General features: G+C 35.4%; 1 protein-coding gene across 3 annotated transcripts in view; it reads left to right on the forward strand.

The window, feature by feature from the left end:
- Positions 1-24832, forward strand: part of LOC111504041 (protein kinase C-binding protein NELL1) — a 174850-nt gene extending 150018 nt beyond the window's left edge. The window contains exons 9-15 of one of the 3 annotated variants that reach the window (XM_023158519.2): positions 475-594; positions 7401-7661; positions 10105-10341; positions 12181-12406; positions 14402-14771; positions 17479-17499; positions 24019-24832. In XM_023158519.2, the coding sequence (XP_023014287.1) occupies positions 475-594; positions 7401-7661; positions 10105-10341; positions 12181-12406; positions 14402-14771; positions 17479-17499; positions 24019-24273 (1490 nt within the window). In that variant the 3' untranslated portion in view covers positions 24274-24832. The remainder of the gene's footprint in view (positions 1-474; positions 595-7400; positions 7662-10104; positions 10342-12180; positions 12407-14401; positions 14772-17478; positions 17500-24018) is intronic. The other 2 variants (XM_023158527.2, XM_023158535.2) reach the window with 2 other exon arrangements.
- The last annotated feature ends 808 nt before the right edge of the window (positions 24833-25640 follow it).

Consider the following 25640-nt stretch of genomic DNA (forward strand, 5'->3'; position numbering starts at 1 on the left):
CAAGTTCCATTCGTATCAGATTCTGTTGTTGCAAGAACTAGATGAATACAACTTTTAACATCGATGGAAAATGGTAATTTTCCATTCAATGTATTTTTTTAGACTAGTGTTTTTTAAAGTTGATCGACACAATTATCGTTGCAGGGCCGATAACAATTCCAGGGTTATGCTCGTGGTACAGAACCCAACAATAATAATTATGGGATATCCTTTGCATAGACTCGAATTGTCATTTATTTCATCATATGTCATATATTATTATCATTCATTATATGCTAACTAAATTACATTAGTTCAATGTGATTTTTACTTGAATATGTACTGGAATCGTACAGAGAATAATGAAAATTCTTGCATAGTTTGCAATACTTAAACTCTATATCCATAACACTTCAAACTAGTATCATTACCATAATTTCATACGCTTTACTAACTTTTTCTAACAATGGCATCTTTTCATTTTCATTCTAACAGGTGTTGACTACTGCGCAAAAGGGCATTACTGTCATGCCAATGCTTCCTGTCTTAACTTACAAACTACTTACGCTTGTCAGTGTGACCAAGGCTTTCATGGAGATGGCAGAATGTGTTCTGGTATAGTATTTGTTAACATTGCTTGGTTTTTATGTGATTTTTCGTTTTTGTATTCGAATTTGTTTTTCTTCACAAAATGATATTGAATTAAATCAGTCTATACGAACTGAAATATGATATTGATTCACAGAATGTTTCAAATTCGATCCTCACCACTGGGGTTTCGAAAACTATGAGAGATACGAAAATAGTTGAATTGGGGCAAAGTTGCACATTTACCTGACTAACAAAGTTCTGAAATTCCGAGTATTTCCGGAGATATCCGGGAAAAATAGAAATTTCGGAAAATGGTTTTAATTTTTTTCTGGCTTTATTTTTCGAAGGATTCAAAAATGAATTATACTTCCACGTTGCCACTTTTTCCCTGCTACATAATGGTGTTTTCAGATTTGCTATCCGACGTTTCGTCTTCCGGCCACTATCATCAACTTTATTTTTTCTTACGGGCGCTACATTGGATTCTTTCTGATTTGAATAGAACCAGATTTTACTTTTTCAATGATGTATCGTGAGTTATCATTCTTCTTCGAAAAATTGGAGATATTGAAAAAAATTAATTCTTGACTTTGATGTTTCTAAATTTGACTTTCAATTTTTTACACTCAGTGACATTTTGTTATTGTACCCGTCATATAATTTTTCACGAGAAATGGCTTTCACGAATGAAGAGATATGATACAAATTTATTTCAAATACGATAGAAACAGTGTTAGGATATCGGAAATGTATTTGAGGTAAATTAGAGGTAAGTAAGACATTGTGTTCTTTTCAATTAAAATTGAACTTTGAATAAATAACAATAATTAACTGAAATGTAAGAACAAAAGTAAATCACAGCAAATGCTCAAAATGCTGGCCTTGTTCATGATAACACAAATGTGCCCTTCTTCGAATATTAGTCACTGCACGATTACTTTCCCTTCTCCTCAATCTTCCGAACCCTCTAACAATGCTGTGTTGATAGTCCTCAATATTTTGATACTCATTTAGTGTACCCCATAACAATTCATCCATAACACTTGAGTCTGGAGACCTTGCTGGCCACCTCACCGGCTCATTATTCCCTATCCATTCATCACCAAACCTTTCAGTCAGGTAATCAGATACTCGTCTGGTAGTATGCGGTGGAGCACCATCATTTTGAAACCGGATAATGTTATAGTTAGCCAAACATAGATCATCCAAATAGTCTTCGAAAATCGACATTAAAAACTGGTGGCAGATTTCTCCATTCAAAATTTCGTCAAATAAATGAGGACCCAAAATTCTATCATTGGAAATTCCTGCCCACGCGTTTATACTATCACATGGATGCAATATTTACGATATGTGTATTTTGCAACATTTTAAACCGCTTCTTTTATGATGTCTCCAAGCACTTGTATGACAAATATTCATTTCGGAGGAAATTTGACATATAGATTTTCCCGGGTTCATGTTTATCTGCGAATTATCAATTTTTATTGAAAAGGACACAATGTCTAACTTACCTCATACATACCTCATTTATCAAATTTTCTTACGTTTCCTGGTCCATTCTGTCTTCGTATTTTTTCCTCGGCTTCTCAAATCAAACTCGGTGAGATTTTGATCCAATAACTTGAACATAGTTCGATGTGGTTGTCGTCTTTCGGGATACAAGTTTAAATACATTTCCGATGTCCTAACACTGTGTCTATCGTATTTGTAATAAATTTGTATCATATCTCTTCTTTCTTCATTCGTAAAAACCATTTTTCGCCAAAAATTCAATGACTTGCACTGAAACAAAATGTCATTGAGTGTAACAAATTGAAAGTCAAATTTAGAAACATCAAAGTCAAAGCCTATTATGATGAGAATTAATTTTTTTCAATATCTCCAATTTTTCGAAAAAGAGTGAAAACTTGATACATCATTGAAAAGGTAAAATCTGGTTCTATTCAATTCAAAAAGAAGAAAATGTAGCGCCCATAGGAAAAAATTAAGTTGATGATGGTGGCCGGAAAACGAAACGTCGGATAGCAAATCTGAAAATACCATTATGTAGCAGGAAAAAAGTGGTGATGTGGAAGTGCAATTTATTTTCGAATCCTTCGAAAAATAAAGCCAGAAAAAAATAAAACCATTTTCCGAAATTTCTGTATTTTCCGAATTCCATAACTTTCTCAATGGCATATTGTTAGTCAGGTGAATGCGCAACTTTTCCCCAATTCAACCATCTCCGTATCTCTTATAATTATTAATTTGAAACAACCTGTAGATATTGAAAAAATTCTGTACTCTTTTTCCAACGTTTATAACAATTTTTCAATTGGATTCGAAATATGAGCCAATAGTAGAGTGATTCGGAAAAATCAAAGTGAACCTTTTTCAGTATTTATCAAAAAACCGTGCGACTTCCAAAGATTATGAAATAGGACTAATTCCCGGGAAATACATTTTCAAGAGGAAAGATTTCACGAAAAAAGCAACGTATATTGATTATTTGCTATATGCAAATACTGTTTGTACTTGTATTTATGTAAATTTTAAACTGAGAAAATTCATCTAAATATAAATGTTTTTTGTTTATTAATGGTTTCAACTGGCGGTAATATTTCGAGAACAATACAGGTTTCAGAGATAGAGATGAGAAGAGTTATACATCTCCTAGGAAAATTTTATGAAAGCCAAAACATTGTGAGTGGAAGATTCAGTTAGAAATTTAAAAAAATGTTTTCGTTGTAGCTTTAAAGAATAAAATATTCAGATGACAGCGTTTTAGACTCGTTTCACTGTCTATAATGAAAATAATTTCCCTTCATTTTATTTTCAAAAAAATCTCAATAATGTAACTAGTAACTCACACCAAATATAGGTCTAGTACAGGAGTTTTGTACTCGTCTCCGAAATTAGACATCAGCGACAACAATCACCAGACTCCGTCTCGGGCATTCAAAAGTATCCATGAATATATCATTGCTGACCATGATGAACATATGTGTGGATGTTTAGTACAAAACTATCTATTGAACACGTAATGGTTGAATGCCCGATGCATGCTGTTGAAAGACTGAATCATAAACCACCAAAGCAGTTCAAAGTCATTGTAGGAAAAATATTGCAATGCGAAATATCTCACATTATTTCTTTCTTTTATAAGGAAAAAACACAAGCACTACAGGAAAATCCTTAAGGCGCCCTCAGAGCGGTGTCTGTGCGAAAGTAGCGATTCACATTAGATTTGAATCGCTGGAGATTAAATCCATTTGGAAAAACGTGTTCAGGGAGTTTATTCCATATAAACGCAGTTCTCCAGATGAAAGAGTTTTTAAACAGTGAAGTTCGAGGTGTACCGAGTTGAACCTCAAAACAATGAGCAGCCGTCGCGTACTTCTGATATGTATAAAATTGTTTTTTATTATTCAAAGATAGGAAGCGCTTAATAAAAGATCCTTTATTTCAACCATTGTTATGGAACCGTTCTTTTCAAGATGTTTCAATATTGATGCAACAAATTCAAGCAACAATTTTTTTCATCCAACTCAAATATATTATAGAAACGACATGAACAAATCAAATGTGCCAAGTCACTTGAACACCTCTCGTGAAAGTATCTATAGGAGAGAGACAAATCTCCAAACATTTCTTCGATGTTCCAGGTTATGAATGTTGCACGTGTCTTCAATCAGGCGGTCGGTCCTTTTCTGTATAGAATCCATCAGCTTCAGGGAATGCTTAGGGGCGGAGCTCCATACATGAGAACAACACTTCAAAGAAGGACTGATCTGCGCTTTATAAAGCATCAAACGTTGCTTAGGTGTGTACAGTTTCCTGGTTCGGAACAGTGTTCCAAGTTTTTGAGAAGCAGCCTTTGCAATTCCAGCGACATGATTGTGCCAAGACATACTGGTGTCCATTTTAACCCCCAACAAACTTATCAAAGCAGGAAGCGGAACTGTCTGACCTGATGTTATTATATCCGGTTCGGAGACATTTATCTTCTTGGAGAAAACCGATGCCTGGATTTTTGTGGCACTGAATTGAACCTGGTTACTTCCACCCCAATTCGAAATCACTTCTAGATCCTCGTTAAGATATGGAACCTCCTGTTGCCTATGAAGATGTACCTCCGTAGCCGATGTTTTGGAATCCAAATGAAATGACGAGATAAGTGTGCTGTTGTCAGCAAAGAAGTATATTGGATTTTTGGTTTTTTCCAATAAGTCGTTGATATAAAATTAAAAGAGTGTTGGTGACAATATTGATCCCTGGGGAACACCAGCGTTAATGGTGAAAGTATTCGAGATCTATCCATCGACGACCACTTGCAGGAAACGTTCTTTCAGGAAGCTGAAAAGCCATACGCAGAAATGATCCGGCAAGGCATAGCATCGAAGTTTGGCCAGCAAACCCTCATGCCACACACGGTTGAGGGCCTTAGAAATATCAAGCACAACATTTCTTGATTGTCCATGTTTCTCGATTGCGTTAGTCCAAAAAATATAGGTGACATACGATTGAAGATCGCCAGTTGATCTTTGTTTCCAAAAGCCATATTGATGATCGCTTAAGATGTTAAAGCCTTACAAATATTTGAGGATTCAGTGGTTTACGACTTTCTTCATGATTTTTGATATCACTGATAGCAAAGCGACTGGTCTTTAGTTATTTGGAAGATTTTGCCCTTGAGCTAATATAAACGTTTAAATTAAAATACAATATATATTATAACCCTAGAGGTGGATGCGATATTTTTATAACTGAAAAAGGATTATTCCAAAAACTATTGAACCTGATTATTACAGTAGCTTTCTTACACTGAATGAAATCCAATAATAATCCGCTACAGTGTGAATTTGAAAGCTGAAGAACACTGGCTTGTCCGAAACGTAAATTAATCAGTCTGATCCACCTGTGATATTGTCAAAGTTCGTAACAACTGCAAATAGGAAGTTTGGGTTATTAAAGCTAGCGCTGATTCAGAGGAGAGTCAGAGATTTGTAATTCTTCCATTACAAAGTGGTATCAAAGACAATGTTGAAGGAGACTGCAGCACATTCAATGTATACTTCTCAACAGTGAATATTTCCGAGCAGAGATAATGAGCCTAAACATCAGAAAGGGCACCTTTATTGAAGCACATTCGAATATTTACTGTAGACATTGACTTCGACTTTAGAACTAAACCTTATTGCATCATTATTCATGATAGTATTATTGAACATCTCTCACTTAGCAATATTGAAATAAGTTCATGAAAAGATAACAAAGAGCAGGTGGAATATATATCAGCTATAAAAAGCGGTTCATTCTAAAAAGGTTATGAAGAATATGAGGGAGAAAAAATGTTTTTGCTAGAAAGATATTATATACCTCTTTCAATTTAAATATCGGGAAATTTCAAATTGGTTACATGAATTCATTAAATCATGACTCAGAAAACAATTAAAAATAATACTAATATGAGTTATGAATTGATTATATTATTCATTATGAGAGATCATATTATGCTAACGAAAAGATAAATGAAAAATGCAAGTATTTCAAATAATTCTTTCCGGTTCGTGCTGAGTTACAAGAATATTTGAATAAAGTTCACTTCTTTTGTTATTATGTATTTGTCCTAACCTCACCAGCAATATTTGAATGAAGAAATGATTGGCTTGGAACCCACACCTTCGCCATAATATATAGTTGTTTTGATGAATTAAATACATTCATTCACATACCGTAGAGAAGTAAAGGAGAATAGAAAATCGAGAATTATACAAATGACATCAAAAGATTTCTATTTTATGTTTGAATCTGTTTAAATAAAATAGTTTTTGCACAGGACGCCTTACGCTTCAACTACAGAATATTTCTAGTTTTAGCGCATAGATACCAACCCTGTAAGCCTGTGGAAAAAAGTAGCCTATATTACTTCTAGATAGTGTAGCTTTCTAATGGTAATGAACTCAATAAAACCAATAAATTATTGAAGTTTTTTAAGATTTCTAATTTTCCCAAACATAAAATATACCTTCTATTATTCGCTAACTATTTATGTATCAGGAACAGAAATAAAACAATAGACAATATTTAAATTATGAAAGTCAATTTTAGAAAAATTAACGTTTTGACTTTCTACTTCTCCACTTTCGAACAAAAACTATTTATCAATTTCGGAGCGGCCTACACACGTTACGATTTTTCGTACTGCATGTTGAACTGCAAATTGTAAAGAAAATCGTACGGCATGCAGTACAACCATGTTTCATCCACACCTCACAACAACAGGTACTGCCGAGGTTTAGATTTGAATCTTTCAAAAGTCACGTCTGAAGGAAGTTCTTATATTGTTCATTTTCTTTTTTATTACTTCTTGAGATTCGTTTGGGAAGAACTCTTTAAATTTTGCAAATAGTATATCGTAACTTGAATTTCTTTTTATTTGTATACAGCAATAAACTCTTCCCAGAACGTCTTATTTTTCATATCCATCATAATGATATGGAATATATAAAACCCTTTTCCTTAAATTATTTGCTTCAAACGATATAAAATTGTAACTGCCTTAACAATAAGCTCCACACGTTCCAACTTTTCTACAACCCCACCCCAGACACGACCGTTGATACGATATTTTATGGAAGCTCCGTACTGCGAACGATTCGACGACTGCATACTGCAAAACACCCAATTTGCCTACATACGTTATGATTTCTCGTTACTGTGGCAGTACCTATGCATATCGTACTGCAAGCAGTACGAAAAATCGTAACGTGTGTAGGCCGTTTTAGTCAGCTTTGCTTTTACTCACGATGATTGATTCAGAACTAACCTTACTTCAATTTATTCAGATATAGACGAGTGCCAGCAAGAAGGAGGTCTCGATGGTCATCATTGTCACCAAAACACCAGATGCGTCAATATTCCCGGATCCTACGAATGCGAATGCCTTCCAGGATACAGGAGAATCGACAAATTCAATTGCGCTGAATTGGACGAATGCAGTACTGGCGAACATAACTGTGATGTCAATGCTGAATGTATTAATTCTGAAGGAAGTTACCATTGCGTTTGTAAAGATGGATACACTGGTGATGGATACTCCTGTCAACGTAAGTTCTGGTGTGGGAAACACTCTTCCCAATAGATTTACTCTACCTAGCAAAGTTTTTAATGTAAAATGCCATGAAAATTATTATGGGAATAAACAGCGGTTAGATATATTCAAAATATGAAAGTCACATTTGTGAAAGTTTTCAGAAATGCTCTTATGAATGAAAGTAGTGGCGTTTCCAAGAAAGTGATGTAATATATTGGTGTCATACGTAACAAAAACAAATTGCATTTCGAAACCTACAATCCTAAGATGTCAAAAGATATCTCAAACAAACACAAGCAGTTTTTTGTCGGTTTCAGCAAACATACTACTGTCACTAATGAAACTGAAATATTATTTATACTCGAAAAACGGCCATGCAGTATACATGGTAGGTACCCATATTCAAGCACTGCTTTCAATTCAAGAACCCTGAAAACGAACTTGTCAATGCCGAAACGTCAGTAATGAACCAGTAGATTTTTCCAGAAATATTACTGATTATGTCCCTTAGTAGATCCTTGATTCTTCAATTTTTGAATCACCATTCGGATAAAAACTAGATTTGTATATTTGTAGCATCTAACAACCATGGAATTATATTTCCACACATCAAGATACCTAATTCTAGCACAATCACTAGTTGAAAAAATACAATTCTGAATTTCAACTATTGTAATTAATTGCATAGAGAAGTAGTCACTTTGTCAGTTTCATCATAGATATCAATTTCTCAATATCAAGTAGTGGAAATTTCCCTAGTATGAGAAATTTGAGGTAAATTGCACTTTCTACATTCAAATTTCTTTCACATATAAACAGTAATTGGACCAACGCTAATTATTTTGACACTAAATACACCATTACATTGAACAAATATTGAATGATACAACGCAGTAAAGATTATAGACAGGGCATATAAGCAAATATGTGTTGCTCAGATTGTAACAATGACATCAATATTTGGGAAAGACAGGTTTTGGCTTTGTACTTCTCCATCTTCAAACAAAAAATGTGGGAAACTTCCAAAGAAATGAAGAAAGCAATTAATTCGAAAGTATTTTTTTAAAATAACGTGTAAATCATGCAAAAAAGTAACTTTCAGACGCAAACTGAAATAACTACTTCCATTGAATTACATGAAAGAAAGTGTACTTTCGAAACAACTACTTTTATTTGAACAAACAATTTTTAGTATTCAGATTGTTCTTCAAGCATTCGTTATGGAATATCATTCACAGAATTGCTACACAATATTATATATACGAAAAGAGGTAGATTTTGACTTACGATGTCTGATCAAAAAATTAGGTGAATTTTAATTTTTTTCAAAAAATATGCATTTATTCATCAACGTTCAAGTAGTCCCCCTGTGCCAATATTTTTTCTAATTTTTGAAGCAGTTCTGATATGCACTTTTTGGTATGTACTTGAGCTCTCTTGGCGATTCTATTTTTATCTCCCCAATCATCACTACGCCATCTCTTCGTGGGCCTATTCAATCATGGGACCAGGAAAAAGTCGCAGTGGGCCAAATCTGGTGAATACGGTGACTGAGGTATGATTGTAGTGTTACAATGACCAGTGAGCAGGTGCATTATCAAGATGCAAAAGCCATGCATTACGAATTTAGCTGACACACGCTCAATGCCGAATATATCCGAGAGAATTGCATGGCATGAGCCAACCGTTATGCTGACGATTCTCCATAACAATTTTCTTCACCTTCTCAACATTTTCATCTGTTGTTGATGTTCTGGGGCGTCCAGGGAGAGCGTCGTCAATCACATCTTCTCGAGCTCCTGAGACAATTTTTACCATTTGTGAATATTTTTCTGACTCAGAGTACAATCACCCTATGCCACTGTTATCATTTCGAATATTTTTGAACACTTCCTTCAATTTTTTTACAGAAAATTTGATGCAAATTCTTTGATCTATTTTTTTCGATAGCAGAAAAATGTTGAACACGCAAATAACTTCAAATTTTATGCCTCTCACCAAGAAAATGAACATGATAAGCAGCTGAAACTGTGTTCGAGATGAATGTACCAGCATAAGAGAAATGAAGAAATCGCTAATTGAATGTATGTAGCCCGCAAAATTTTACCATTAACCTCATTTTTTGAACAGTTCACTACCATCCTCAATGGTGGATATCGATGTTACGGAAGAAGACTCTCATTCTATTGATTCTTCTGTACGAATTTGAAAGTTTCCCACATTTCTTGTATGAAGATGGAGGAGTAGAAAGCCAAAACCTTCCTTTCCCGAAAATTAATCTCTTCCAAAAATATACCCCTTTCAATTCAAGACATCAATATCTATCATCATCACCGACATATTCCACACCCAAATTGAAAAGTGTACTGAAACGTGAAGACTTTGATGGTATACACCTAATTTAAAAATTTTAAAAGCTGCCATTTTCTCTAAAAGTGACGTTTCTTTTCTTTCAGCTGTTTGCAGTCAAAAATGCTTGAATGGTGGTATATGCAGGAGGCCAGGAAAGTGCGCCTGTCCAAACGGTTACACAGGATCAAGCTGTGAACTTGACTTGGATGAATGCGCCACTGATTCCCATAGGTGCACAAATACTTCAGTATGTGTTAATATGATCGGATGGTACTATTGCAAATGTGACGAGGGATACGAGAATCGTTATAAAGACAATAACTCGAAAACTATATGTTTAGGTAAGCAGTAGACTTTGGGAAAATATTTAACATCTATTCTACAGTGGATCCATCATACTTGGCTTCAAACTTATGTCGAGTGATTTATACTGTTCGAATTAAAATAATTCCCTGAGTAAGATTGTTGAAAGTGTAAAACATAGAACTGAAATTGAAACTCACAAATTCAGAAAATTTCATCCACAACTGTAAACTTTATACATCCAGGATAGAGAAAATGGAAAGCATTAGCTAGTGAAAACAGGTAAATGCAGGTGAAAATGGTAAAAATACTTATTCAATAGTAAAAATTATGTGAAAAACAAATCAATAAACACTATATTCCAAGGAGAAAAATCATGATTATCTGGAAACAACATATTGAGTAACGGGGAGCTATTCAACTCGACTTGATATTTCATTACATTCCGGGAATGTTTGTACTTAATGATTTCCACACTTTCCAGAACATTGGATCCCTCTGTGGGGAGGAATTATTTTTCCATTCTGCAAACTGTTTCTAATTACATTCATGCGTGCTTTCAATGTTGTTATAGTTTGACCTAAAAAATATCGGACATGAATCGCAAGACATAAACTCCTGATATACATCTGACACAGAACCCTTGTCTTTGTTATTTTCAATGTGCATGCTCGAATTATTATTGATTTTGAACACTACATTCACACCTTAATTTTTTGGGAAATTAGAATTATTCTTACTAGGTTGGCCCAAATTTGTTACCCTTCTATTCGTTACCCTTCCATCACATCCATCAAGGAGATGGAAGAAAATGGACAATTGACAAGGACAATTGACAATCAACAAAAATCAATAATGAACACGATTTACCTGCTTTTACTAGTAAATGAATTGATTGTACACGCTCCCTCAAGGCAGTTGAAACTAGATTGAAATTCATTATCTGATCGGACCATGTATCATAGTAATGTTTCACAAATTGCCATCCGAAAACTAAACGAATTGAGCATCGAAGTTCTGCTTTAATCACCGTACTCCCCAGACATGACGCTTATTTCGATTACATTGAATGAGTATTCAGTGGGATATTACAGTACTCATAAAAACGGACAGAACTTTTGAAAGAACCTAATGATTAGGTTAGGTTGGGTTAGGTCGAAAGTGAGTGGGTCTATTCGACCCTCCACAGTAACCCGCAAAGATTTATTGAGGCTCACACCTATTCACAATCGACCAAATAAACCCAGCTTCTCAACGAAGCCGATTAGTTTGTATGGTGAGTAGTCTTTCGGATCAGATGGTAAGAGTACGGTTCTGCCGAACTCTTAAAATCTGATTCGGTCCCCAGCGGAGCAGGCACAAAGAATGTGTTCTGTTGTTTCCTCATTTTCCAAAGAGACCCGACACACACTGTCTTCCGACAGTCCGGGATTCAAATGACAATGACCTGTAAGAAATTTGCTACCAATTTAGACGTTGTTCGGTAGGAGCCAAGATCTTCCAATGCGTCTTGACTATCCGAGCATATTTTTATTGATCTGTGCATGAGGTTGGATTCTTCCAATTTCTTCAATATATCCTAATGATATATCTCTCTCATTTTATTAAATAAGACATCTCTCAACTTAGTAGTTTTTAATAAATTTCTATAAACTTCCAGTTCAATGGTGCAATATATTCAAAAATTTTAAATACATTAAAAAATTCTGACTTAAGAGATGTTGAAATTTTCAATAATGATTCGGCCAAGCTTGCAGATCGGGTTACAGGTTGCTTCCTAAGATTTTGGAGACGTTGTTTTGAGTCCTCAGAATTTTGTTATACCTATTTTTTAGCATTCGTTTTTGATTACAATTGAAATATTTCTTCTGTTCCAGATATTAATGAATGTAATAGTGATCTTCACACTTGTCATCCCTCTGCTCAATGTATAAACACCAATGGAAAATTTGTTTGTGAATGTCCCCCCAACAGACCAGAGTGTAAACTGAGTTGCATTTTTGAAGGAAATGAAATCCTTTCTGGCGAGTCAGTCTCCCCTAGGCACGATCCGTGTGAAATTTGCACCTGTCAGAAAGGAGTTATGACGTGCGAAAAACCAAAGTGAGTAACAAATAATTTTTCCACCACCCTGTATAAAATTCAGTTTCACATCAATATTTGTATGTATCAGCAACGGTCGTAATCGAAACTTCGAAATATTACCTTCGTTCTCACTGTCGAAGCACATAATACTGAATATGTATGCCGCAGTAGCAAACGAAACGTTAAGTTCTACAAATCCCATCCAAGGATATTTTCCTGATGAATTCAAAAAAGCTCTAATTTTACCGTTGTTTAAAAAAGGTAGTAGAGACGAAATAGATAACTACAGACAAATTTCTCTGCTTTGTGAACTTTCCAAACTATATGCGAAATTAGTGACTAGCAGAATTATCAGCTATCTGGAAAGTAATATCCTGCTATCAAACTGTCAACACGGTTTTAGGAAAAATCATTCTATTGAAACAGCTAGCTATTGTTTTCTCAGTCATATTTATGAAAAACTTGATAAAAATGATTTCATTATCAGTGTGTTTTTGACCTGTCAAAAGCATTTGACACGGTATCAACTAATTTTGTGTTGACCAAATTAAGTGTGCTTGGTTTGCCTAATAACATAGTACTATAATTTAAGTCTTTCTTGAGTGGTCGTAGCATAATTGTAAAGCAAATAAATTCAATGTCTAATTAACGCGAGGTTAGATTGGGGGTTCCCCAAGGCTCTGTTCTTGGTCCCCTATTGTTTTTAATTTTTGTCAATGATCTGTCGGAATATATGAGTGATTGCTATTTAACTATGTTCGCTGACGACATCACCATTACAGTCGCTGGACCTACTACAGATGATTTGCTAACAAGAGTTACACTGATTATAGACCAGTTCACAAGCTGGTGTGATCGTAATCGTCTAGTTCTGAATACCTCAAAGTCGGTATCGATGAGATTTTATAATAGAAGTAGGGGTACCATAAGTGAATTAGCTCAGTGCGATGATATCAATATCAATGCAGCAAACAAAGTTAAATTTTTAGGAACAATTTTGGATGAAACATTAAGTTGGGATCAACACATAAAAAACTAAATAAAGCATATTTTGCGATCAAGCAAATGAAAAACTGTGTTGACCAGCAAGGTCTATTGGCAATCTATTTCGCTATGGCTTATTCCCATATTTCACTCAATATAATGTCTTGGGGTTCTGGTAGAGATTTTAATAAGATATTTGTAGCACAAAAACGTATTGTAGGATTGATTTTCAATATGGAATATAGAGATAGCTGTAAACCGATATTTGTCAGAATACAACTATTATCGGCACCATCAATTTATCTGTTCAAATGTGTTAATTTTGCGAGAAAAAATCTGTCCACTTTTGCAACCAATGCATCATCCCACAATCATAACACGCGGCATGGTAGCTTATTGAGAATACCAGCCCACACCACATCTAAATTTAAAAACTCTCCCCAGTATAGTGCTATTAAGTTTTATAATAAACTACCCAACTTTTTAAAAAACTCCAAATCAGACAATCTTTTTTATAAAAGTACTAAGGAATTTTTTATTGAAAAATGTTTTTATAATGTACAAGTATATCTGGATGGCAACTTCAGCTGAGTTTTATTTTGTTTAGTATACTAACAAAATCTCATTGAGATTTTAAACTTTATATCCTACTTACTTGCTATATTTTAAATGTATATGTTTAGTATAAATAGTACCTGTTGACATACCATATGTACATATTATACCTCAGTAGCTAAAAATTAGTATTATTATTATTCAACTACGACCTACTAGCCCGGATTTTATTCTCACGGCCGTGACTTCGGCCGTGAAGAACTGTGTTCTTGATTCATATAATCATTTCAATATTAGTTAGAGAACTTTTGAGTGCTAATGAAGGCTGCAGGTGATTAATGTGGAATCTGATTCTGATTAGATTAACACAATTCTCTTCTTTGGGTTATGCCAAAAGTCATTTTGTATCTGATACTGCCGTGAAATGGACACTTCTGGAAAGTATTTCTCTATAAAAGACCATTTTTGTTTCAGATGCGACTGCACTTCCCCCGATGCCAAGGAAAACCCTTGCTGTCCCAGATGTAATGAAAGACATGCTTGTCGACACCAAGAACTACCGAATGTCATCCTGAACCACGGAGATCAGTGGTCTTACCAGTGTCAAGTTTGTGAATGTCTCTACGGAGACATAGACTGTGAGGAGATGATATGTCCTCCTCTACTCTGTGACAACCCCGTTCTCAACCCAGAAGATTGCTGCCACCATTGCGAAGATCTCTGCTCTTCCGGTAATGGTAATAGCTCTGCTTCGGGACAACAGTGTTCCTTTGCAGGCAGAATGTATGATTCCGGGTCGCAAATTATCGATCCCAAAGATCCGTGTACGGCTTGCAACTGTAAGGTTGGTGCATACTTTATTATAGCCAGTTAACCTAGTTTTTGTGTTAACCTTACTGACTGGTCTGTTTGTCTTGTACTAATCAACAAGAAGGTACAGTGATACATAAGAACTGCTTGGTTGCATTAGATGCAGGACTAGTGCCTTTGTGTTGCCCCATTTTCATCGTAAAGTACATTCCTTTGTGATCATCAAAACTTAACTTGTTTGTAGACAGGATCTTGCAGAACACACATCTGTCAGTGGTAGAAAATGAACATTTTCATAAGCATTCCATGGGGTATAGATAGATAGATTTTGGGTTTCTAACCTCCCACAATCTGAAAAATTTATAAATATGGGTTAAAATGTGCGTTGTTATCCTCCTAATTATCATTAATTTCTGTACTTACAATCAGGTAAGTCGGGAGGTTCAAATTTGTTTGTCTTTTTGATCTCTCCATATTTTGATGAATTTTATACTGTTTGATCCCAAACATATCTCAACAGTCGGAGTTATTCTCAGAAAAAATAAAGCTGTGCATCGGTGCAGTTTCTAGAAGAGAAATGTTCAGCATTTCTTCTTTTGGATTTCCTTCTTTCAAAATGTGTAGAAAACTTGTATTAACAAATGTCTACACACAAGCACAATAAGCGTTCGGTAAAACTCATTGAATTTATTTGGTTAACGAGTCATTTCGTCGGCAACATATTTCTTCAACTTAGATATATGTTTCTTTGAAATATTGAGTTATTGGACTCTTAACATATTATCAACAAATGGTAATTTTTTCGAGACAGCCAGTTAATGATATCAACTTCTCACCAAACAGTTATTGGTGACTGTTCCGATTGTTTGCTGTGGTAGGAGGCATTGCCAATGAGTTTGATTCAAGGTTCAATGAAATCTTTGAAAAACCAACTTTCGCGCGTCCGTTTCCTCGTGGTCGTCGCTAGTTTTCTTGGACTCGAAGAGTAACAAGCCATTTTCCAAAAAAACCCGAATTGCTGGCTATATGAGTTATTATGAGCCTCCGTCCTTTGCCAGCTGGCGCATCTAATCCTGTTGAGAGGCCTTCGATGAAAGCGTGTCGACAACTTTTCATTTATAAATCTTGTCATACCTTTGAGGCAATATGACCTTGATTCATCCAAGTCTAAATCAAATTATCTAAGAACAATTCGTTCAAGCCAGTCTCAACTCCCTACACAGTAGGCTAATGGACTGACACCTATCATAAAACAACTACTCCCCTGGCTAATACCACGAAGGGCGTTGGATTATATCCAACAGGTGTCGTGCAGGATTCTTCACAGAAGTTATTCCTGCATATGCTGTTGGCGATACAACTGCCGCAATAGATTTTCAATTATTGGAACACACTTGCAGACCGGTTTCGGGCTGTTTGGCCACTTGTCAGTGCAAGGTAGTGTATATCATCAACATATAGTCGATGATTTCCGATAATTGAAAATCGAATTCCGTCAGAGTATCATTCCTCGAACTAAGCTGAAGCATACAACAAACAACAGGTTTGTCGTCGCTCCATCTGAGACTGGCTTGAACGAATTGTTCTTAAATAATTTGATTTATAGCCAGTCTTCAAGTATGCCCACTGACTATATGTCCAAGTCTAAATAATGAATCTTTTCACCTTGAAGACGATGATATTCTCGGATTTTCATCAAGTGGTTTCTCCGCCATAAAACAATTTCTCCTCTTTCTATACCAGAACTTTTCCTTCTCAATGGTTGTCCTGCAAAACATGTTATACTTTGCATTGAAGGAGGTGTCTCCAACTGAAAAATCAATTGATAAGTCCCCTCCAAATTAAAAGTCAACGGTTATTATTATTAGGAAATACATTGTTAATAGAAATGAATAATTTTGGATCCACGACGTAGGTTCTTGTTTGTTTTAAGTACCATCATTCAATTGGCGATTTCACATTTCTTGATTCATGTCCATAGTTTGCAAATATTTTTTTATTATTTTTTCTGCAGCAGTCTCCTTTTTCTTGGGAGATTATATTCTACAAAGAGCTTTATCTTATAACTGGATCAGCTCAAACCTTTACTTTTTGAAAACGTAGCATTTAAAAAAGTACGTATACTTTCTAGACCGTGACTCTGTTGGTCTGTTTTACGAGTATGTGAGTTCTGAATTAGTCAGGTTGTGTGATATTTCTTATACCTTGAGTCTTATTTGGTACTGTATCTTCAGAAGTTTTGATGATTTATTGCAATGTGGTTTCTCTAGGATTCAACTTCAGGTTGATAAATCTGATTTTCAGGTCGTTGATGATGTGATTTACGGATTTGTTGAGTTGGATAGATCTCTAGCTTTGAATGTGGTAGAAATTATTTCGGGTATTTGAGCCCATCCAGTTCATTGCATTTGTCACCACCTGAGAAGTAGGTACAATTTTTGCAATTTTTTAAAATGCTCCAAAATGCAAATGAAAATAACAAACACAAGAAACCTATAAATACTGTTTCAACTGCTGAATTGAAATCTACAAATATTTATCTATTAGTTAAATTCCCAAATTTCATTTGTACAAAGTATAACGTTTAATAATAATAAAATTGTGCAACTACTTGAAGATCTGGTTTGAAAAGACCCTGTTCTACAAAAAGCATGGCTAGCCTATCCGCATAGAGCTTAGGCTGGCTTTCTAGTTCATTCTAAGCTAGGCGTTACTAACAATTAACACTGGATTCCTTGCAGGTGCCGTACTGCGCAGAACTGGTGAGCAATGTCGCGTGTTGTGTGCATCGGTAATCACTCACACTCCTAACTACACTGTCTACTCAAACTTATAGTTTGAGGTGCCTACCGATTCGTTAACGTTACTGCATTCGCAAATTTGAGCGATCATTCTAATAAAAGCATGCAATACTAACACTAAACAAGATTCCATGTAATTTGTGTGGATCATGATTCATTTATTTTCCTGTTCCACTCTTCTGAATGAGACATTTTTATGTAGAATAGCGAATTATTATTTAATACTTTTTTTCAGTTGGCAGCCTATTCTACTATCAAATGACCCTTTGATCTATTGGCGATATTCTTATTTCGTTTATAAAACCATGTTGAGAATGATGACACTGTTGCAGTTAGGTGAAGTTAGGTTAGGTCCAAAGTGAGTGGGTCTATTCGACTCTTCACCGCAACCCACAAGGGTTTATTGTGGCTGAAAAAATCGACCAAATAAATCCAGTTTCTTAACGAAGCCGATTAGTTTGTATGGTGGGTAGTCTTTCAGGTCAAATGTTGGGAGTACGGCTCTGCCGAACTCTAAAAAACCTGAATCGATTCCCAGCGGGGCAGGCACAAAGTATGTGCTCTGCTGTTTTATCATTTTTCAAACGGAGGCGATACACACTGTCTTACGGCAGTCCGAGTCTCTTTGGTATCAAGCTTCGAAGGGAGTGAGCCAATCCTGGAAGATTCTGCCAGAAGTCCATACATCTTCTTGCCATCCAGGTGGTCAATGTTTGTTTAGCAAAGCCTAAAGCGATGCCAATGACAGGTTATGGTTCGATGAAGCTGCTTGCAGCACCTTCCTTTGCAAAAGAGGCAGCATCCTTATTGCCTTCCAGGCCAGTATGGCTAGAAATCCAGACCAGACACAATCTGTTGAGTCTTCCTATCGAGGAGAGTTGTTTTTGACAATTTGTTACCAATTTAGACGTTGCTCGGTAGGAGACAAAAGCTTCACACTTTTGTGTGAGGTTGAATTTTTCTAATCTCTTCGCACACAATTCAATAGCGTAAATTTCCGCTAATATTTTCTTCTCCTGGAGTATCCAGTCCTCTCTACTCGGGAATAAGGCAGTTCGTAGTTGATAGTTGGAGGCATACAGTCAGAGGTCATTTCCAGAATGCTGTAACTTCCAGTGTCAACCAACAGTCTGTTGCACTCTGCATTAAATTGATTTGTTCAGTTGGCAACGTGCACTAGTCTATATGCAGTCTATCTAGCCTCTCTTTTTAGAAAAATGTGGGGAGAAGGTAGATCTAGAAGGATCCCAATGGTACTGATGGCATCACTGATGGCCAACAAGCCTGTCTCTGTATGCCAGAGAGCTTACCATCGAGGGAAAGTGGCTTCAGATCATTCAATTTTCTCCTCCTGGTGAAGGGGACCATCATAGTTTTGCTGAGATTGACAGACATATGATCCCTCAGGCACCAACAGCAACCTCAATCTCCTTGTTGTCAAGGGATTGGAAGATTTCCTCTACAAGGTTGTTTAATGCTAAATCTGTCAATTTGCCGGTTTGATAAGCATACTGGTGGTTATTCAGGGGGATGCATATAATGAATGCCACCCTCCTGATGTGTCCGTCCAGTATCCTCTCAAGTCTTTTCAACAGGAAGGGTGTAAGGTGTAAGGTATATATATCACCCTTGCTGCCAACCAACTGGGTGGTATATAGTTCCACGCCAGACTAGCTCTATACAATTTTATGAGAATAGGTAAAATTATTTCCAGTTCGTTTTGAAGAAGACCTGGAAAAATACCATCCTCTGGGATCCTAGAAGCAGTGAAATCCTCCCAAGCACTGATAGGCTGGTGTTTAGGGGACTTTGTCATCATCATGCGGATTATGGTTTGCAAGACTATATATTAGTAAGGGAATTCAAGGCAGCTCTCAGTAGGAAAGTTCTATAAAATGGAACTTGTATGCTCCTAAAAGAGCACCATGGAATGGAACTGGAAAACCTATGCTTCTCCAGAACACTAGTAAACACTTCGTATTTCATTCATGCATAGGAGCTGGTTGTCGAAATAGTTGTGAACACCAAACAATTGACCTCCATAGCGTAACCCTGGGGACCAACTACAGTACTACAATCATGAGACTTTTCATTTCATTACATCATGGGAAACAATGGAATAATTCTCTTCTCTCCTGGAAACATTAAAAGTAGCATAAAATGTAAATGACTATTTTTATGTGGGAGTTGACGTACAATAATTGTGAGTACTCTAGTGAGGTGCGGATGGTTTCTGATATTTGTTAAAATAACATACAGTTCAGAATACCTCTCGTTCAGAAACGTGATTTTCCGGCTTTGAAGGCTCATCGATATTCAAAAGGCGAGTGAACAGTTTGTAAAACTCAAAGTGTTCTTATGGATGTGTTTTTTTATGCATTCTGTTTGGATCTCCAAAAATAACTTCATTAAGTAAAAAACTAGGAAAAGAAATAACAATAGTTTGAGTTGTACTATCAAATCTAAACCAACTACGAAACATTGGAATATGGAATGGAATAGATGATGAATAACACCATCGCAAGATATTCCAGAGAATGGACACACATTGAAGCTAAGATTTTTTGGTCATTTGATGGTATAGGTTTCGATAAATGAATGATTCTTTGTTTATATTCATATATTATTTACTCATACTTTTTTTTAGAAATTCAGCAAATCAATCAAATTCTCCATGCAATAACGATATCGTGAAGTGGGCTCACATTTCAAACATACACACCTCTAGTAGTGCCTGTTCAGCCTGTCAAGTAGACAAAAATTCGACTTTATAATGTGTTGATGGTTCTCTAACACAACAGCGTGACATTTTTCAAAAATTAACGAATGACTACAACATTCATGTTCACAAGTTCAATTTATCGCGAAAATTCTACTATATACGTGATAGAGAGCTCACTTTGAAATTATCTATTATTTGTGTGTGAACTTTCAATATAGAGCACTCTACAGATGTGTAAGCTAATGCATGATTTATAATCTAGGTAGTTTCTCAACTTGGAAAGGGTAAATTGGTGTTTTGATGAATGATAAGAGCATGTTCTCATAGAATTGTCACTGATGGAAGCTGTTACGATTTGGACGTATTGAAAAGTGTTCGTATAATTTTGATCACTGAAGGATACTTTTCGAAATCCAAAAGTAAATTACAGACCTTTCCTGAAAAATTTGGCGAACTCTGTTGAATGCTAGAAAATAATCCTTCCGTGTTATTATATGTACTCTCGTGTTGAGATAGACAAGCACCGTTTCACTTTATTCAAAATTGGCACAATTATACAGAGATTTTTGCAAATGACGATTTTTTAGCAAAATGCAAGCCTTTCAATCTGAGTCATCCTTCAAAAACCTAACTGAATTTTATTTTTAAATTCCCTGCCAGTGAACAATCAAAAGTTTTTCATATCTAGTGGGTACAGAGTCAAATAAACTTCAAATGTGAAAAACATACACTTTGAATTGAAGAAATCCTCATAACAATCAGAACAAATACTATATAGTAATTTTTAATGTTACATTAATGACGTATAATTATAATATTTTTTATTTTATTTCCCTATCGACCGAATCTGCCAAGGAAAGCTATTGATATGTACGTGGATATTTTTTCATTTCTTAGATTGAAATGTTTGATTCGAATAAATTTCGTAATTGAATGCATTAAAGCCCTGTTACTCCCAATACATTTGAAAACCTATTTCATATTTCATTTCGAATTAAAAGAATATGTATATATTACAAATATTTCTTCGCATCTAATTCAGACATCCATAATATGCATGGAAAGTTAAAATCATCACCTCTAGAAGGAAAAAAATTATAAGTTAAGACTGTGATATTCCAACCGATATACAGAAAGAAGATAATCTCACAGTTTAATCCTTTTGGGGTTATAAATAAATATTTGTCCTTCGAATTTGTCCAGAAACTTCAGAGTTGAATATCAGAATTATTTTTATTCATACAGTATTATTTTGAATTATATCCTTCAAATTTTCTTTTCAAATGATAATACAAAATAACAGGACCACACCACAGGCAACTAAGAATGTAACATTGTGATGAACTATCTAATTCATTTACAAGATGATCTCACGATTGAGATGAAAAAATAGTTAGCAAAAATACACAACAAAATATCCTAATCCATTTTTCTGTTGTTTTGAAAATTGGAATTATATCTGAATATATTTTCCCGCTAAAAAGGAAAAGTTTCTTTCGAAATCCTTCCACATATCGTGAAAATTCTGTGGAATATTTTGATTTTTTCAGTATCGTCGAATGGTCAATTATCGTGGTTTTTCTCCATTCAGTAAATTCTGTAGCATTTATAGTCCACTGTATCCACTGTATCTCAATGCTGAGCATCAAAACGTATCCTTTCTGTATTCAGTATCAAATATTCATTGCATATTGAATATTTATTTGATATCACTTTGAACTGACTGTGTCCTCAGATGAACACGTGAAAAAATGTGCAATGTACGAATAGATACGAAACAACCAGAATCAGAAAACTCCAGCAGTGATAATGCCACCAAAAAATTGTTATTTTATTCCATCACAAGAAATCTTTTAGAAGATCCTAAAATTTGGAATCAAAATATAATTGAGTTCAATGATATTTGTAGTATATATTTACAGTATATTCATTTTGGACAAATTATGACAAGAAACTTCTAGTGTCCGACCGAAACAGGTTTTTACGAACGAAACCGTAAACGAATTTCGGCAACGATCTCAGTTTCGGTCGAAACCGAAACCGAAACTTGCTTACAAGGATTATGTTTTGAGGGAAAAATAAAGAAAACTTTATTATAATCAGTCAGTCTTTATTTTTTTATCTTTATATCACAACGTTATGCAGTCTTCGACATTTTTACTAATTGATAATCAACATAACAAACCCTTATTTAAGAAAAAATATTAATTACATCTTAAAGATACCTAAAATAGGTGAGATGTTTATTTGAGTAGGTGTCGATCCTTCTTTTGAATATTATTGGTTTTTCACAAATATCAAACATAAAATTACTTATTTAGGTTGTTACCTAATATCACAATAGGTACTTAATATTTATGTAATAAAGAAAGTAAATCACAAAGTAAGTCTCGAGTCACGACATGATTAGGCACGTGGACGCGGCAAAATGTTTTCGTCGCTTGTATGAAATTCAACGCGCCGAACATTACCGATCACAGCACGGGAACTCCCGAATACAGTTTCGGTCGTAGTTTCGGCAGGTTTACCGCCGAAACCGAAACTAAACTAAAACCCGTTTTTTGCCGAAATTCGACCGAAACCGAACTTTCGGTCGGACACTAGAAACTTCTATTTCTATTTAATTTGATACTAGTATTTCATTTGATATTATAGGGTCTTTCATTAGGCGCTTCCTAGCTTTGAATTTATATAAAACAAAGTATTATGAGATATCGAAAGTTTTCATTCGTTTGAAAGACTTATTGGTGTCATTATTTGTGCATCCGAAACGTCTGATTTTCCATGACTCTGGCTCATAAATCAGAATTTGACCGATGGCATGGGCTATGTCGACTTGGGAAAATTCCACAAGAAAAAGTCCATCGGGGTGAAATCGCACGATCTCGGTGTCCAGTTCATATCACAACGTGAGATGACCATGCCATCAAATCGCTCCTGCAGAATATCCAATGTGGCATGTACCGCTGTCCCGTTGAAACCACATGACGTTGGTGTCCAAATCATCCAATTCAGGACAAAAGAAGTTGGTAATCATCTACCTATAGTGCTCGCTGGTGGTAGTGATGGCCTGGCCAACGTCGTTCTCAAACAAATATGGACCGATGACGCTGCCTGCTCAAAAGTGTTCAATGATAATTAGGGTCAATTGCCAACTGCTCCAGAGCCCATTCAGCGAGCAAACGTCGTTGTATTTGGTCGTTTACCTTCAGTTCCTGGGTCCCTGGGTCAGTTGAATTTTGTACCGGTGCAAGCCTAAGTCACGACGTACAATTTGTCAAGTTGTGGTCTGAGAAAGGCCGGGCTCTTGTAACGAAGCAAAACAACTGCTTCAGATTCTCCAGCTCACGAGCGACTGTAAAATGGGCGAAGGGCGCGGTATGTTGCTGAATGCTATATCCGTCCATGATGATTTGGCAAAACAGACTGAATAAATGACTACTAGTTTGACAGATGTAACTTCAACAAGTTGTCAAAGTTCGGAAGTCCACGATGGAAGACCCAATACTTTGTGTAAAAGTCAATTTTATAAATAAGTACCTGAAATTTTTTTTTTCTCGCTGAAGATACATTGTTTCCTAATTCTTGAACTGAATGACATAGAGAATATGAAGATTAGCTTCTTATCACATGCGAATTGATTGTTGAATTATCTTATAGTAGTTGTTCCCAGGTATACAAATTATTGCAATGAAAGTTCAGTTAGGTTTCACGATGACTACCATTAACCTCTCATTAATGTAATATTCTTTTTATAGGACGGACAGCTTTGCTGTAGCTATAATTTCGATTGTGGTGACAATCCACGGGCAGTGGGGTACGATGGATTGGTGGCATCTAAAAACGAAACTACAAGCAGTGATAGTGCGCTTTTTGACGTTACTAAACATTCTAGTGTTCTTCGATTGGCTACTAATAGTGCTGGGTTCTCTGTCAGTGACTCGAGGAGCAGCGAGACTGAAAATAGTCGAGCTCCGCGAAAACGCCTACGAAGAGCCTCCCCTGGCGGTTGATCGCCCCTTTAACAGGACCGGTTTTACATTCCTTGACACTTGCGAGCCACGTGTGCAATAGCTGGCTTGCGACATTTCAAGTGTCTTCCCTAGATGCGTAGAGGGGACTCAGTGTCCATACCCGTTTTAGCTTCAACGGCTTTGTTATAATGTTATACTCAGAATTAGTAGTAATGGTACATTATGGGCTACTACAATGTGTCGTTTTATACTTAAATGTTTATCATCAGTATATATGATTCCATAAAGCTCAAGTCTTCTTCAAGAACCGCAGTAATTCCTTCAGAAATATTCGAATAAATGTACAGGAACAATATTTTACAAAATCACTGCTTTACAATAACCAGAGTCAATGTTGATGTAAAACATATATATATATATAAAATACTTCTCAACATGTTTTCGAATCTTTCTCAAGGCATTTCTTAGTGGAAGTATTTAGAGTTCTTAGAAGACTTCAGTTTTTGTGGTGGTGTATACATTTTTTGTGATTTTATACAAGGTATATTATTGAAACTAAGTGTTGTTATGAATATAGAATAAACCAGCTATATCAGCAGACTTAGAGTTTAGAGCTTTTCTACAAAAATTCTTCGAAGGTGCATCGTCCTCATTATGACTGTATTTGAATGGGCCTAGGGTTGCCGTAAGATTGATAGTATATACTATCCCTCAATGCCTATTGTCGTTTCTAACATTTCAGAATAACTACTATTATGTAGATGAATGTATATATCTACTCCTTTCAATCGATAAATCTTTATAGATTCATATTCACCTCAGAATAATGAGTGACTAAAAGTCATTCATGGCCTTGACAATGGCAAAGGCAGAAAATTACAAAAGCTAAGGATATTGTAAGAAATATAGACAATAATAATTAATATAGGTAAGTTTGAAATAGAAAAATCATCGCCTGAACGCGCTAATACGAATTATTCAGGCATTAACGAAAAATTTGAATATTAGTTCATCAGATTGATGAAATTAAATATCCGTGCTGGATTGGTACTATCAAGTCAATTCAATTATAAGCTTCGAATATAGTTACTATATAGTATTCAATATGATGTCTATTTAAGCGATGGATTGAAAGTCAATTCATTCAATATCGATTGATGCAATGAAGACCATAAGTGTTTTACAATTCGAAAAGTGCTGAGACCGATTTTTTTTTAAACTTTGGAAGTATCATGGTCTACGAATTTCAAACGAATCAAATAAGGACTTATTATAGCTTTGAGAGAAAGAACTGTTATTAGAATCATTTTAGTAGTCCATAGTGAATGCAAAACAAAATAATGTCATGGAATCAATCCAGCCACCGCAAAATAGGTAAGAAGATTTATTGCGTAATATTATTTTTT

This window comes from Leptinotarsa decemlineata, unplaced genomic scaffold, assembly GCF_025532065.1.
Source record: "Leptinotarsa decemlineata unplaced genomic scaffold, Ldec_3_MD MMD2_tig00026336_RagTag_RagTag, whole genome shotgun sequence".
Lineage (NCBI taxonomy): Eukaryota > Metazoa > Arthropoda > Insecta > Coleoptera > Chrysomelidae > Leptinotarsa > Leptinotarsa decemlineata.